General features: G+C 38.6%; 1 protein-coding gene across 2 annotated transcripts in view; it reads left to right on the top strand.

The window, feature by feature from the left end:
* ZNF143 (zinc finger protein 143) overlaps positions 1-16,334 on the top strand; it is a 38,393-nt gene extending 22,059 nt beyond the window's left edge. For both annotated transcript variants that reach the window (XM_030240103.2, XM_030240102.2), the window contains exons 8-16: positions 965-1,084; positions 2,071-2,146; positions 3,967-4,092; positions 6,877-7,056; positions 8,152-8,379; positions 9,545-9,693; positions 11,011-11,172; positions 12,307-12,453; positions 14,379-16,334. In XM_030240103.2, coding sequence (XP_030095963.2) covers positions 965-1,084; positions 2,071-2,146; positions 3,967-4,092; positions 6,877-7,056; positions 8,152-8,379; positions 9,545-9,693; positions 11,011-11,172; positions 12,307-12,453; positions 14,379-14,462 — 1,272 coding nt within the window. In that variant the 3' untranslated portion in view covers positions 14,463-16,334. The remainder of the gene's footprint in view (positions 1-964; positions 1,085-2,070; positions 2,147-3,966; positions 4,093-6,876; positions 7,057-8,151; positions 8,380-9,544; positions 9,694-11,010; positions 11,173-12,306; positions 12,454-14,378) is intronic.
* The last annotated feature ends 375 nt before the right edge of the window (positions 16,335-16,709 follow it).

Genomic DNA, 16,709 nt, shown 5'->3' with positions numbered 1-16,709 from the left:
GTTGTCAAAGGAATTAGCTGGGAATGTGAATGTTGGGAGCAGACTTTAGGAGTCTCCATCCTTAGAGATACTCAGAACCCATTTGGATATGGCTGTGAGCAACCTGCTGCAGCTGGCACTGTTTGCTGCTGAGAGTATTGTCTCCTCATCCATCCTGTGAAATGTTCTTTTGACAGTTGGGAATAGAATTGGATCTGTAACAAAAGGGAGGTGACTGGAAAGGACAGACCATGTAAAACAGTCTGGATTGCTTTGCACAGAGTTGTGTGCAAGTGCTGATGTTTGGGCTGCTGCCTCTGTGTTCTGTCTGTATCAATGTCAGGTTTTCTCATGTTTCTTGCATGTCAGTGTAGGAAGGAGCCTGTACAAGGGGTTTCAGGTGCCTCCTGAAGCTGTGCTGTTTATTTTCCTCTTGTCACAAGGGAGAGCAGAACCTAGCTCACAATGCTCCAATTAGCTTGATCAAAATACATGCATGGCAGAGCAAGTACAAAATGCTTTCCTTCATTTTCAAAAAGTGCTCATTCTAAGGACATGGAACTATTGTTTGGCCTTTCCATGAACTTCTATTAGAAGGTGGTCTGATTTAGAACTAATTTCCCTTAGGAACAGATCTAGCACCTATGACTTGTCTGTCTACTAATTTGGGCATTTTACCACTGTGCTTATATTTAAAATAATTTGTCTTTGTTATTGGACTAATTAATGCAAGCTTTTAAATTTGCTAGGTACAAGTAATGTTTTACAGTTTCCATAATGATTTTCAGTTATTTATTTTTAGTTTATTTATTGAGGGCTCAGAAATACATGGCATAGCAAAGCAAAGAGAAGCAAAAGAAACCTGTCAAAATCAGCTCTGACTTGATAGCAAAATAAAGTGTGTAACTTCTCTGACCCCTTTTGGTTGTTCTTTTTATAGTATGTGGTTGGGGTTTTTAAATTTTTTTTTTCTCTTTCACTTAAGATTGTCTTGCAAGGACATGGAACAAGAGTGGCAGCAAAATCTCAGCAGACTGGAGAGAAAGCCTTTCGCTGTGATTATGATGGCTGTGGAAAACTGTACACAACAGCTCACCATCTTAAGGTGATGAGATGTAAAATGTGTATTGCTGCTTTGTAAATATGATTTTTTTTGAAAGATTATGTGGTTAAAAGTAATAGCAATTGAGAGGGAGCCAGTTGCAATGGGGCTGTTTTGTCAAATTTTGTTTATTGGATTGATTTTACAGTAATTGTGGTGCTCAGCTGATTTACTTAGTGTCCTGGGATCATGTTCAGCTGCTCTATTGCCAGCATGGTGAGGTTGTTTCCACCAGCAGTGTCACAGAAATTCTGGAATCCAGCATTTGCTTTACCAGCTTTACACCTATGCATGATCATGCAAATATTCCAAGTTTTGAAATATTTCACCATCACAGTACAAAACAAGACTCTTCAAAATTAATATTCAGAGTGAAAATCTGGAACATCTTTTCTTCACAGATGGCAACTTCTTAATTCTCTTCCTTATTTTAAATTAAGTGAAGGAATTACTGAAATGGTGAATGGTATAGGGCTGCTCACATTGCAGCTGAGGCTGGCACAATCCCTTGCTGAGGAGGTAACCTGGTCACAGTGCTGCTTTGCCTCTGACCACAGGAGTCAGTGAGTGGCTGGCTTTAGGAGTCACTTGCTAAAATGATGTCCTTGCTGTAGAGGTTTCATGCAATAGAAGAGCATCATTGGAAGCATTCAGTGGAGTCAAAAATCAGATAGAGAGTGAGCTCTGAGGCATATTTACCTCCTGTCTTTAATGTAGTGCATGATGGCAGCTCTGCCTGTATTTACAGAAGTGTTTTGTGCCTAACTGACTGGCTGGATCAGGTTAGACCTTGCAAAGAGACATCTTTAGTTTTAGGGACAATGTTGTTACCATATTTCATTATTTTTTTTCATCACTGACATAAACAGACACTTCAGTGTGAATCTTAGTAAGATAAGTCAAATATGTTGGCTTTGAGAATAAACTGTTTCTGTGCTGAAGTAACCAGATACAGCATTTCATTAAGTCACTGTATTGGATGTCAACAGGTGCACGAAAGGTCTCACACAGGAGACAGACCATACCAGTGTGAACATCCTGGATGTGGCAAAGCCTTTGCAACAGGTAATCTTGTGCAGACTAGCTCCTCCTGCTTGTTAGTGTTTGTGTCTGTCTGTGAATAAAGTAAATTCTTAATATTGCCTTTTTTAACTGCTGGGTTGGTTGGGACAACTGGAAAAAAGTCACCTTTTCAGCTAGTGTGGCAATAGAAAGGACAGAGGATTTAACTCTTACTGAGGAGGTGAAGCACTCAACACTTCCCTCACTCTTCACCTGTCATCTACAGTCAAATTAATGTTAAAAATAGGCCTTTCTTACCATTAAACTAATAGCAAAAGTTAAATGAGGTGATAATAGAAAGCTGAACCTGTAGGCTAGGGGCAGATTCCTGGTCTTCTGGTCTAAATATGAAAGGAACTTTGAGAGAAGATGCTGGTTTAAGTGTTCTTTATTGAATTTGTATCAGAGTGACATCTGTCATGAAGTGAACTCTCCATTTGTACAGATTACTCTGCTCATAAGTGATTCTCTCCCTGAGATGGGATTTGATTGTGCAAAATGCAATTATGAGGAATGAAACATAGAAGAAAGTGGAAGAGCAAAACTTGTTTCAAATTTTATTCTTTTACTTGGAATGTAAATTAGTGTCATGCTTAGAAAAGTTTGTCTCTGTTTTTCTAATAAGGTATTTTTAAAATAACTTCATCTGATCTAACACATTTGATACACTTGCTTTGAATAGAAACAAGCAAAATAAATACTGATGCAAAAAGTCAAAAGGGAAACAACCACACTTTTAAAGGGCTGCACCTAAGTTTAATTGCATAGTGTTTGTAAAGAAATTTCAAAACTATGTAATTAAATACTCTCTTCCTTTGCAACACACTGGTGTATGGCTATAAACAGCTGTTTGTGTATAAATACTGTATTTTTGATCAGAGCCATTGTACTATTGTAGTTCAACAATCCTTGCCTTGGACAAAGTTCACTTTAAGTACTGAGTAGTCTTTGGTTTAAATGTTAAGAACTCTCCTGGGTTAGGTCATGAAATTGAGTTTATTTTAGATATAAATGTGAATTATTGCTCAGCTTGGTTACCATGCTTCATGCTTTTAAAAACATCAAGAACAGAAATTCCAGCTGTTCTGGGGAGAACTCACTGAAATTAAAGTAGATGTCATTTTCTTACAGACTTTATTTTGTACAAATTTATACATCACTTGTGAATACAAGTGAAAAGTGAAATTCAGATTCATTTTCTAAATGGCTGTTTCAGGCTTCTTTAGTCATTATCTTTTCAGTGATGTGCTAAAAGGAAAATTTTGGTTAAATGCTCATTGAAAAATAAATTATAGAGGGCCTGATCCAAAGTTCACTTCAGAGTGGTGGAGTTTTTTATGATGATGAGTTCCTAAAAATAATCTTAAAGAGAATGAGTGTCTATGACTGCTCTTGGTTAGCACCTGTATATGTGATTTTACTGCTGACTTAGTTTGTGGTTATTGCTTTTCCTGTGAGCAAATAATCAAATGTCATTGTGATGACAGTAGTGGTAAAGGTAAAAACTCCATGTAATGCACAGCATATGGCTTCTTCAGAAGGCAGAATAAATATTTGTCCACATAATTGCAGTTTATCCTTCTGAAGGGAAGGAGAATAATTATGGAAATAAATTAAAAAAAAAAAAAAAAAACAAAACAAAGAATTTTTAAACCATTACTTAGACTTCTGCTGCTCTGTAGGGTAGAATGAAGAGCTTGCAAAGAATGAAAGAGTAAATGTGACTCATTGACATTGCTGTCTGGAATAGCAAGCCCAGCTTTTGCTGGTGATGGTTGATGAGTGTCCTGAGGTTGTGCTGACCCTTTGTGCCGCCCGTGCAGGGTACGGGCTGAAGAGCCACGTGCGCACGCACACCGGCGAGAAGCCCTATCGCTGCACCGAGGAGAACTGCACCAAGTCCTTCAAGACTTCTGGAGACCTGCAGAAGCACATTCGGACCCACACAGGTACTGTCAGCACACAGCTTTGGTCATTCACCTCGGTGGATCTTTAGCTCTTTCTCTTTCCTCATTCTGTGACTGTACACTGACAAAATCAGCCTGTGTATATTCTCTTTCTGAAGCCCAGTGAGCTCAGCAGCATTTCAGCACGGTAAGCATGAAATCCAGCATGCTTTTCTTGGAAAAAGTGCTAAAGCATTGCCACTGCTATTGCAAATGCACTAACTTCTAGCAGTGCCTCACTTACATTGTCACTGAGTCACTCATTGCCTTTACAGCTTCATCTGCAGCTGTAACACAAGGAACTTTTCCTCAGTAATGTCTTGCCTTTTAGAAATGGCTTCAGTGTTCCTCAGTTTTGGTGCTTTAATATAACTTGCATGCCAGCTCCATGAAAGTTGATATTCTGAGCTTGTTATCGTCATTTCCCATCTCTTCTTCCAGCAGAAAAACCAAAATGTCATGGAAAACCAACGGCTACTAAAACTTGCAAAGGCACAAAAAATAAAATCTTACAATTGAAAGCCAAACCACAAATTCTAGACAGCACACACTACTCTGCAAAACTCTGTGGATACACAGACATGTAAAGAAGATTGCACAATGTCTCATGTGTGCCTGTGATCGTCAAGAAAAACAACCCTTAAATGTAGGAAGGACAATCTATCACTTGCTAACCTATTCCATTAAATATATTTATGTCCCTGCTAGAACAGTGACAAGCTTTTCCACTGAACTGTCTGAATCTTTGTGAGTCAAGAAGAAAAAATAAAAAGTAGGGGTTTGGATTTTTTTCAAATATAAAATACTTATAATATGGGGGGTGGGATGTAAATATAGGCAATAAAAAATGTAAAAACTCAGGATTACATTAAGATATTTCTGCTTTTTTGGACTTCTATACACAAAAAGATTCTCTTGGGATTAGTGCTATCTTGATTTTTAAACATCAGTATGAACACATGTCATCTCAGCTCTAGAAGAGGACTGTTGATATGCACTGCATCAAGTACAGACTATGAACTGAAAGGTTTCTTATCTATGGACTGTTTTCTTTCCTTTTTTATGGCCACAGAAGGTGTGTGGTAATTTAATCTCTGTTTGGCAGTTGAGACAAAATATTTGAGCCAGCCCTATGTAACCTACCCACCTGAACAATATGAGTAATAGAATCATAATCTCCCAGCAGACCAGGGCCAGAGGTGTCTCATTGTAGATGTATGAGTTTCCAGGAAGCTCAAGAATGAGAGAAGTGCAGCACCAGCTTTGTGCAGGTGGATGGAGCAGCGTGCACACTGCCTTGTGCAAGCTGCAGCAGGGCAGGAGGCAGGTCTGGGCTCTCCCCCTCCCTCCCACGGCTCAGAAACCTTTCCCTTCTTTAAGAGGTACGTCAGGGTCAGCACTTTGTTCACTTTCTTCTGTTTTAATCAGAAGTGACTTCTCCCCTTCTTTGAGTAGAGTCCTGCTTTCAGTGCCATCAAATGCTTGCCTTGGCTTCCTCCATGATCTGCCCAGACACACTAAAGCTGCTGTGGATGGTGCCTCCTGCTGCAGAGGGTAGAGCCTCAAGGCTTTGCATTTGCAGAGTTGGAATTGGCTGTCACCTGGAAACAGGTCACTTTGCTAGGAAGTACATTAGAATTTGAAAAGGCCCCTCCAGGGACCGGTCTGGTGACATTCCTGCAGGCTTTGTTTCAGAGTGGTCTGTGCTGGTTTCTAGTGCAGGGTCTGTTGCTGGGTGGGGCTGGCTCTGCAGCCCTGCTGCTTTGGGACTGTTTGGGGTCCCGGCTGCAGCCAGGATTAGTGGAGCCATGGTAACACAACACTGAGGTGTACCGGGAATACACACTGCCTTGGCAGGAAGCTGGAAAACCTTCCCAAAACAGCTGCCCGAAGGAGTGAATAGTAGTTTCCTCTGCCAAGGAGCAAACTGCTTTGGAGTTTCGTGGTATTACTGTCTAGCAGGACTTGTTCTTTTATTTCTAATGACCTACTGTTGTATCTGTAGTGGTGTTCTGCTCCTGCTCTCAGATTCTGCTCTTTGGTAAGCAGCTCAGTGCTTGGAATGTACTTGGCTCTAGAAGTGGGAAATTACCCCAGGACATCCTATCAGTGGCTCCAACATCTCCAAATGTAACCCCCCCTTGCTCTCCTTCTCTGTGTGCTTTGATAGATCTGAAAGGTCAGGGTTATTGGAGTATTACTGGTTGTCCTTGTCTGCTATTCACAGTGAAATGCTGTGGTGCAGTGATGTAAGTTGTTGTGGGGGCTTGAAACTTGAGTTTCATGGCTGCTTCTCTTTAGAAAGTTTGTTCATTTTTAAGTTAAAGTGCTTTTTATAACAAGTTTTACTAATCCATGTTTATCCTGGTTATATGTTAAATCATGAAGGTAATTTTTTTCATTTGAAGAATTAACAATTTTCAAATGTCAGTGGAATGATACACTTGGTTTGGATAATATATGTATGAATTGGGGAGGTTGTTAAACAGTTGCTAGATTATGGGCAGTGTGCAAGCTAATCCAAGCAACTGAGTCTGTTCTATACATGTTAAAGTATTAATCTCAATGGTTCATAATTTAGCTTACAGACTGTAGGACTTTCCTGAATTTTGTTCATTTTGGCTGAAGTAGAACACTCCACAGGAGTGTGTTCATGGTATTTCTGACTGAGGATCTCACAGATAAAATTAAATAGCTTTAGGTTCCTACATTCAAGTCTAAGTGTAACTTAGGATTTTCATTCTTTTGTAACCTTTGCTGTGCACCTTTTCTTGTCTTCTTTTTCAGGTGAAAGGCCTTTTAAGTGTCCCTTTGAAGGATGTGGCAGGTCATTCACAACATCTAACATTAGGAAGGTTCACATCAGGACACACACGGGCGAAAGGCCTTATTACTGTACAGAGCCAGGATGTGGGAGAGCTTTTGCCAGTGCAACTAATTATAAGAATCATGTGAGAATACACACAGGTATATGAGTGATTTATTGTATTTTGAAGTGGAATCTGCTTGGAAGAGGCTGTGTCATTCTCCTTGTGAACAATGTTTTGGTGTGTTGTAATTGGGTACAGTCATGTTTCTCTGACTTGGCTTGGTAATTCTGTTTGGCTTCCTCTCCCCTCAGCTGAGGATATTTAAGCAGTTAGATTTCCCACCTTGCTGTCAAGGCAGAATCATTTTGGTTTGGATACAAAGTTTTTTAAACTGGGCATTGGGCTGAATCCTTAATATAATTCTGGGGCTTGCCTCCCTTGTGAGCTGTTTCTTAAATAAATACCAGTAAAGGACAAGTCTGAGCTTAACTTTGGCTCACTGTTATGAGTCACCCTTTCATCCCAGCTGTATTTTCCTTGCTGCTGGAACTGTGGTCAAAACTTCCTTTTTGTAGACTAGATGTGAAAATCCTTATCTAGTGAGCAGAATACTTATTTGGTGAGCCGAAATAATAAGCACAAATTTGATGATTCTAAAGTGTAAAAGCCAGTGATAGCCATATCAGCTTGGCAGCATTATGTATGTTATAGAAACACAGACAAGCTTCAGAGAGCAATGTTTTATATCTTAGTTTATATTTTTAGCTTACAATGTAGTTTGGACACTTGTTCCGCTGATTTTTAAATGGAAGCTTTTTTTATATGAAAACATAATTGCTTATACACGTGCTTCCTGTGGATTTCCTCAGAGCTTTCAACACTCAAAAGTGATACTAGTCAATCAGTATATCTGATCATTGAGGGAAACTATGGGGCTTCAGTAATAAAGTAACAAAATTCTCAGTACAATGACAAACTGAAATTGCAGCTTTCAGCCTGTATCATTCTGCCTTCATCTGAAAGATGGTTTAGATGGAATGATAGGGAGAAAAATGGGCCAAATTTACTGGCACTAATTCTTAAAGACAATAAGATGTTGCATTGATAAACTTTGTGTGGTTGAGCTTCTCTGTTGCCTTTGAAATTAAAGTATGGTTGGCAAGGAAGGTTTGTCCCCAAATATCATTTGCTGGCAATTTTTCCTGTGCATCCTGAATAAAATTCTCTTTATACCTTTTGTTTTCCCACGTAGGGGAGAAGCCCTATGTGTGTACAGTTCCTGGCTGTGACAAACGTTTCACAGAGTATTCCAGTTTATACAAACATCATGTTGTACATACTCATTCCAAACCCTACAACTGCAATCACTGTGGGAAGACCTACAAGCAGATCTCTACCCTTGCTATGCACAAACGGACAGCACACAACGACACTGAGCCCATTGAGGAAGAACAAGAGGCTTTCTTTGAGCCACCTCCAGGTTAGAATTGCAGGCTTTGAATCTCTAGTTGGGAAAGAAAGAAAAAAAAAAGCTGGATGGAATTTGCTGGGGGATTTTGCCAAGGAAATGAAAACATAGATAAAAAGTTAAAGTACTTAATAAAGATATCTTAATTTCTCTGTAAGACTTTTTAGGGTGGTAGGCAACTTGTAAGCAGCAATTGCATGGTAATTGGCCGGAAAATAAACTAATTTATAGCAGTCATGGGGTTAAGAGAGAAATGTGAGTTGCAGTCTCAGCAAACCTGCTAAAAACATGAGAGTGTATTTATATATGTATAACACCATGGCTGGTGTCAATCTTTTGGGTGGGAGTAAAGGCTCTGCCTTGAGAAAAACAATCTGTTTTTGCAGTACAGTGATATGGGCTGGCTTTGCTGTGGTTCAGAGCAGTTTCTGTAAACTGTCCTAGAGGCAGAGATGAGAAGGAGCTGCTGTGCTGCAGTACTCCACAGAGTGGGCTGCTCAAGGTATCATGAGCATTGAATCCTGTGAGTATAAAGGATCAGACTGAAGGAAATACTGGGAAAGGACAAACACCACTTGTCAAATTGTGATTTTTGGATGTGCCTGAAGATCAGAAATATCCACACAAACTGTTTTGGTTAGCAAAGTTGTTATGCTCCATGTTTGTGGGAAACTGCACTGAATGCCTCAAGCAGACTTACTATAGCTTAATTCCTTTACTTAAAGGAATGATAACATTTATTTACTGAGGTTAAACATTTATCAAGATAATGAATTTACTCAAATCTTCACACAAAGGCATGTCGCTATGTTCTTCTGTATGTTTGTTAATTAATAACTTTTTTTAAAAATCCAGTTGTGTTTGCATGGAAAGGTTAACATTTAATGAATAAATTAGAAATGTTTATCACATTTTAATAGTTGCTTACAAATGAAATGTATATGTAGTATTTATGTGTCTTTAAACTGATTGCTAGAAGATTATACCCCATGTTCCCAAAATAAGACTTTCTGACTTGCTTCTGGTATCTTTCCTTCTTTTATTTTTCTCATCTTTACACTAAATTTTTCTGTTGGAGTGTTTAAAACCTTCAGACAAGACTGGGACTTGTCATTTGCTCTCCTGGAAGCATTCAGAGTATGGAAAAGTAACCTCTTGTCCTCTTTGTGTCCAACAGGTCAAGGTGAAGATGTGCTCAAAGGCTCCCAGATCACCTATGTGACAGGTGTAGAGGGAGAAGATGTCATTTCTGCACAGGTTGCTACAGTTACTCAGTCAGGATTAGGCCAACAAGTAGCACTAATATCCCAGGATGGAACCCAACATGTAAGTAACTGCAGTGTCACCTGGCACAGGTTGTAGCTTGTCCATGGGCTCTCTGAAATGACACAGGATTCTGAATAAATGTTGGTGGAAAGAAGCTTCTTTGGAGCTGTGTCAGGATATGTTCAGGGTTGTGCCTCCTGTGGAACACCTAAGTGAAGCCACAAATTCTGACATGTGAAACTGTACTAATACAAAGTTAGGGGATTGGTCTCTCCTGGTTATCTTTGTTCCTCTGAAAAGGGCTGTTCAAACAACTGCTATACATACAGCCTGCTTCTGAGGTTGCTCACAATTCCCAGATTATGCTGTTAATATCTGATGGGCATCTTCACTGTCCTCTCTGCACACACTTTGGGGGGTTCAGGGGTGGGAAGTCTTTTCAGTCCAGGTGCTTCCTTCACAAGCAGTTTGGTTGGCAGTTTCTAACATAAACTAAAGGATAAGGAATCCTTTAATACTATTTTCCACTTGAACATTCCTATGGCTGTTTTTTTTTTAAGGTTTTTGATGGATACATATTTTTAAGTTTTCCAGGCTCAAACGATGACACATATGAAATTTCTTTGGAAGGGGATTTCAACACAACTCTCTTGTTTCACTGTGGCAGTATATTGAAGGCTTTTGGGGAAAAAATTTCTGTATCATCTGGGAGGGCAACTGAAATACCAGTAACATATGAAAGTATATTCTGAATTCAGGCTGAAATAAAATATCCAAGGGGCCTGTTATATTGCCAGGACATTGGAAATTGCAGTAATACTAAGTAACTGACATTTTTACCCTCTAAAATGAAGTCCTGCAGAAGCCTTGACACAGAATTCTCACATTTAAATTATCTTTCAGCTTGACTTCAGTTCTGGGATTTATTAACTTGTAAATCAGACATCAAATTATTATCTGATGCCTTAATGCATTTATACTGGAGACATCAGTAATTTATATCATTAATTAGTTATGGATTGTTTATTTGTGGCTTCAATTCTAAGCCCTCATAGGGCCCTTTGGTATTTACATCAAGATCAAAGTATGTCAGGTGGTACAACCTTAAATCCCATTGACCTCTGTGGGAGACACATGCATAGATAATGTGTTATGCTGTTATTTGGGATACACTCTGATTAACATGGAGTTGAAGGCTCTGGGATTAGGCATGCAAGCCCTCCTACTGCTGAGAGCCATATCCTTTTCTGTGAGCAGGTAAGTGTGTCTGAAAAGTCACGAGCTCTTGGATCCCAGCCAGTGAGGCAGATGGAATGAGGGTCTGGCTTGAGCAGCACCGAGCCCCTTCCTTTGCTCAGGAGCTGCTGTGTGTTGCAGGTGAACATATCCCAGGCAGACATGCAGGCCATCGGCAACACCATCACCATGGTGACACAAGATGGCACCACCATCACAGTCCCTGCCCACGACGCTGTCATCTCCTCGGCCGGCACGCACTCGGTGGCCATGGTCACTGCGGAGGGCACCGAGGGACAGCAGGTGAGACACTGCCCTGCACGCCTGGCTCCTGTCCCCTGAGGGGCAGATGGGCCCCTGAGCCACCGACTCCTGGCATTGATGCAGATGAGCTCAGCAGTTTCCAGCACATTCCCTTCCTGAGTGCCTGATGTGTTCTACCCAGTGCTGCACATCAGCAGGTTTCAATGTTTTAAAATGTTTTAAAAACAAGGGGCACCAATGATTCATTTAGGTGTCTGTAAAATAACACCTAGAAATGCCAAGCTCTTTCCCCAAAGTCACACAGTAAATGTGTGACAGAACTAAGTATAGAATCAGTATGAACTATAATTTCATTGGTTAATATTATGGGACTGTAATTTATTTGGCAGATGAAACATATGTGTAAGTCTATATCTGTGGTTGGTTCTTAATGTACAGCTGAAACAGCTAATTTTTTAGTACAAATATGATCTTTAAGTTAAAATTCATTCTACTGTTCTAAAATTGCACTACATGAAAATGAAGATAGTAACTAATCTCTGTGTAGATAAGCACAGGTCTCTAGGTGCATTGACTGAATTGCTGCAGTCCTGAGGATATTTATGTTTTAAGAGCTAGTAGATTGTGATGTTGTTCACAGGGGTCTTAGGATGAGGAAAGAGACAAGAAAGTTGACTTTATGTTTCAGAAGGCTTGGTTTATTATTTTATGATATATATTATATTAAAAACTGTACTAAAAGAATAGAAAAAAGGATTTCACCAGAATACTTGCTAAGAATAGAAAAGGAATGAATAACAAAGGCTTGTGTCTGACTGAAACAGTCTGGACAGCTGGACTGGGATTGGTCATTAATTAGAAACAACCAGATGAGACCAATCACAGATCCTACTGGTGCATTCCACAGCAGCAGATAAGAATTGTTTACAGTTTGTTCCTGAGGCCTCTCACCTTCTCAGGAGGAAAAAATCCTAAGGAAAGGATTTTTCATAGAACATGTTGGTGACAGTAGATAATTTGGAGAACACAATTATGGCAACTTTTCTCTTGCACAATACAGTTATGCTGATGAGTGATCCCAGCTATGACTGTAAGTGTGAAGGCAGTGGTGGCAGGAGGTGAGGAGCAGGAACAGATGTGCCAGGCAGGTGATTGTGTCCCTTTGTCCTGAAGGTTGCCATTGTGGCCCAAGACTTAGCAGCGTTTCACAGTGCCTCCTCAGAAATGGGACACCAGCAGCACGGACACCATCTAGTGACTACAGAAACCAGACCTGTCACATTGTTGGCTACATCCAATGGGACACAAATTGCAGTACAGGTAAGATGGGGATAAGTGGTTTTTTTGGAGTGTTTCTTACTTCTAGAATTAGAAGCTACCTAGTCAGGTGGCAAAATTATTTGAATAAGCTTGGTTTCCCTGAAAAAAAAACAGCCCACAACTAAATTATCTCATATTTAAAATAATGTATAGGGTTAGGAAGAGCAATAAACAGCATCTGGTTTTCCAAATCTACTTGTAGAATCTGAAAAAAGAGGAAGGCTGGGGGAGGTCCAAACTTCAAGTCAACTAAGTAATTCATGGACTCACAGGTTTTCAGTGAAGTGCTTTTGTTCATCCTTCAGCTTTACATATAGGATTGACACATATAAATCCATACTTACACTAATAAATTGGTATGAACTTATAAAATTAGCAAATTTGTTGTTTGAACCCTGAAATGCTAATAGCAAAATAGTGCAAACAGTTATATAGAAAGATTTATTAATCAGAAATCTCTGGAAATAGTGACCTTCTGTAATGTGCCAAACCAGCACAGTACAAACAGTCTCTGTAAATAGTTCCTCTCATTGTTCAAACACTGTCAGGAAAAGGTAATTTTTAGGTATGAAAGAGCTCTTAAGAGCTCAGATTGAAAGGAACAGTATTAATATCCTCAAGCAGAAACAAGAGATTGTTATTTTACCCTTTGTTAAATGGAAGGTAGCAAGTCAGATGCTGTTGAAAGTTGAGAAGCTCTGAATTCTGAACTCTTCTCTTTTGAGCTAAGTTGGCAGTAATCAAAACTGCCTGTAAGAGAAGCCATGTCAGAAAGCAATTTTTGCGTGAGAGCAAGAAAAAAAGTAGCTAAAAGGGTCCTTTGAATGAAAGGAAAACAGGCACACTCTGCACAAGCCCCTCTTCTGTTACCAGCAATGGGGCATTAACTTAAGTCACTTTACGTAAATTAAACTTCAAATACACAAATAGAAGAGAGAGATTTTAAAATTAAAATACTATTGATTATTTCTGAGGGTTTGATTGGCTTTTCTCTTGTACTTCAATACTAACAAATTAATCCATTTGGTTTCTAAGTCCTGGTAAAGCCAGTAGCCTGATAGTCCTATTGAAATCCTAACGAGGTGCAAACAGAGGTTTTGATTGGAGTGGATCCAGAATGTGATATGCAGTGACTGACAAAATAACAAGTGATACTTAAAATTGTCCCATTATGCCAAACAATTTGGTTTTAGCTTTCACACTCTCATATGTGTTTCTTCTGAGCCAGTAGGTAATGGCCAGCTTTACATTTTTTTTGTGAGGTTGAGGTTGTCTTCAGTGTTCCCATGAACATATTATCAAACTGCATGGATTCCCTCTCAAAATTGTGTCAAGTTGTTTTTACTCAGTGTTGGTTACCCTGGTAGTACCAGATAATTTCCTCTCTAAATTAACTGGAGAATCAAGCAGTGTCATCATAACAACTTTTTTTATGCAGCTGGGATTCTGCAATAAATGTACTCTATAAATTAATGTCATGTGGTGTTCCAGAGAGCTGACTTTCTGTTAAGAGAGTTAAGAAAAATGAAGATGTTTGTTTGCTTTACCAGTGATAAAATGAAATGCAACTGCCACTGTGCCTTCTGTGTGGGGTCTGAACTTTGTAATATCTGCCAAGTAAAATATCACCTACTTTGTGGGTCATGAAGTGTGTTTATCGTGCAGCAGTTCTTTGAAGCACATGTATTTGGTGGTTACATATAAACTCAGAGTGATCTCCTATCAGCAGCTATGCTAATTGTCATGCTGATTAGATAGCTGCTGGTATATATTATCATCCAGGAGAGGTGTGACTATAGTGATCACACTTATTTGGGCTGAAGTACTGTTTGGTATCTAGAGCTTTGCTTTCAGATCTTTTTGGATGCATTTATTATCTAAGTGTAATGTTTTGATTTCTTTCTGTTTAAATGTGTTTGTTTCAGCTTGGAGAACAACAGTCTCTGGAAGAAGCCATTAGAATAGCCTCCAGAATACAACAGGGGGAAACACCAGGGATTGATGATTAACTTGTAAAACTGCTACCAGAACAATAGAGTGAAAGGTATTTTATTTTCAACCAAGAAAGGTCCATGCCAGCAACAGCCCGTAAAAACTTTGAAGTCCCCCACTCACTGATACTGTGTACACATTTTATGCAAGAGTGAAGAACATTTTCTAAGTTTTGTGTACATAACCCTTGGAATGGACTGACATCATCTACTTCCAACCGTTGCATTCAGGAATATGGAATTAGGATTATATAGTAAACTTCCTTGTTATCCTTTCATCAGATGTCAGACTGGTCTACAAGCAAGTTAAAAATAGAAGTATTGGAATTAATTTTTAATGTCATGTACAAATAATGAAGGCATTACTGAAGATTTCAGCTGTTTAAATAACCATTTCAGGAACCCTTACAAGTAATAAAGGCAACAAAGCCTTTTTAAATTGCATTCCATTAATGGAAAAGTCTTGGATTTTGAGCCTACTACTGTAAATCTTCGTATTTTGATTTGTTTCATACAGATTTGAATACTCTTTAGATTACCTACCCCATCTCATTCATTGTAAATACAGACTGTTAATGCTGGAAGTGCTAATTATATTATCTTTAAATTGGATTATGTACAAAGAACTGGTTGTTGAATATTAAAGAAAGTAAATCTAATGATTTTGTTTCTTTACATATTTTACTTAAGATGTTACTCTTGAATTATTATGCAATAAAATATAGCAAGATTGTATTGTTTAGATAGGATGATATTGTCATGTGACATACTGTTTTGCTTCTTACTGAGACTGAAGTTCAAATTATTTATTTACGGCCTTGTATAAAATTTTCCACAGTTTATTTATCATAAACTTGATTTTTTTGCATTAATTCTGATCGTAATCCACTATAGTGTATTAAGCAAATACTGGTAACAGTTATTTCAGACATTCTAAAACACTACAAGAGTGATTTTCACTAAAAGGTGAAGTTATCCATTTTCAAGTGAACTATTTTCAAATGGTGCATTTGCAGCAAAAGAACAAGTACCAATAGTTGTTTTCATCAGTTTTGAGTGCCTGCTGCTACCATTCAGTACCTAGGATGTGCTTGATAATCAGTGCTTTTGAAAATCAGGACACAAGTTACTAGAAAAAATGGATTAATGATGATGTAAGTACAATGCTCCTCTCCAGCTATCATTCTGTAAAGGAAAAAAAAAAATCCATTGTAGATATGTCTAACATATACAGCAAAATGTAACTTTCAATTTTTTTTATATGAAGAAGTGTTTTTACTCTTGTCTTGTTAGCAAGCTGGTTAAGCAAGTTACAAATTTTTGGCTTCCTGTAAGATTCAGTGCTTATTTTAGATTAGTGTCAAGAGCACTTCTGAAACTGAAGCCTCAACTTGAGCTTTCTCAAGGGAAGGATTGAACATCCTCTGGACAAAGTCTTTATTAAGGAATCCCAAGTATTGTGAGGTGCACATCCTACATGAAAAAATAAAGTCCATAACTAAGTACCTTGAGGTATTTGACCTCAGAAAGGCCAAGTTTGAATAGAATGAGCCAATTTATTGTGAATTACTGTATCAGTGTGGGTTGCAGCCTTTTATGTTTTCTACACAGAAGCAGTGAGAGAATACAGTACTGTGGGCTAGATGGGGACAAAGGAAAGGCCATTCTCTGCATAAATTACAAAGTAAAACTTGGACACATATAGGTTGTCTGTAACTTTTGTATAGGATTGAGGTTGCTTGCTCACTTAGGTGCCAGTTTTCCTGAAATGTTGTAAATCTTGATATCCCATGGAGATAAATGTACTATGCAAGGAGGATTAATTGCCTGTCAACTAGATCAGTTTCTTAGTACTTACCACCTCTTAGAAATTAAAGTTGTATCATTTGACTGAATGTTCAAGGTTTTTTTTTTTTTTTCCCTTAAATTTCATTGCTAATAGTTTCTGGAAATGGTGGCTGGAACGGTGACTTTGACTTAGCAAAGAAATAACTTCAGTTCTTGCTTCTTCTCATTTCCCAGGACATTTCCTGAGTGCTGTACAAATGTGAGTATTTTTTTTCTTTCATACAAGTTGGTTTGCTGCAAGGTGTTCATTCACAACCAGCTCAGTCAGGAAAACTGTAGTATTTTAAAATTTATTTCTGTGACTGTTACCTTATCAGTTACTCTTGCAAAACTCCCAAGTCAAAGGTGGTGCTTCCATGTTTTGCTAGCTCCCTCGACATAAATAAGGTAGAAGATTTAGACTGCTTAGTGCTTAAA

The sequence above is a fragment of the Serinus canaria genome, chromosome 5 (genome assembly GCF_022539315.1).
Source record: "Serinus canaria isolate serCan28SL12 chromosome 5, serCan2020, whole genome shotgun sequence".
NCBI lineage: Eukaryota > Metazoa > Chordata > Aves > Passeriformes > Fringillidae > Serinus > Serinus canaria.
The sequence above is the reverse complement of the archived record's forward strand: the minus strand, read 5'-3'. Positions and strand labels throughout refer to the sequence as shown.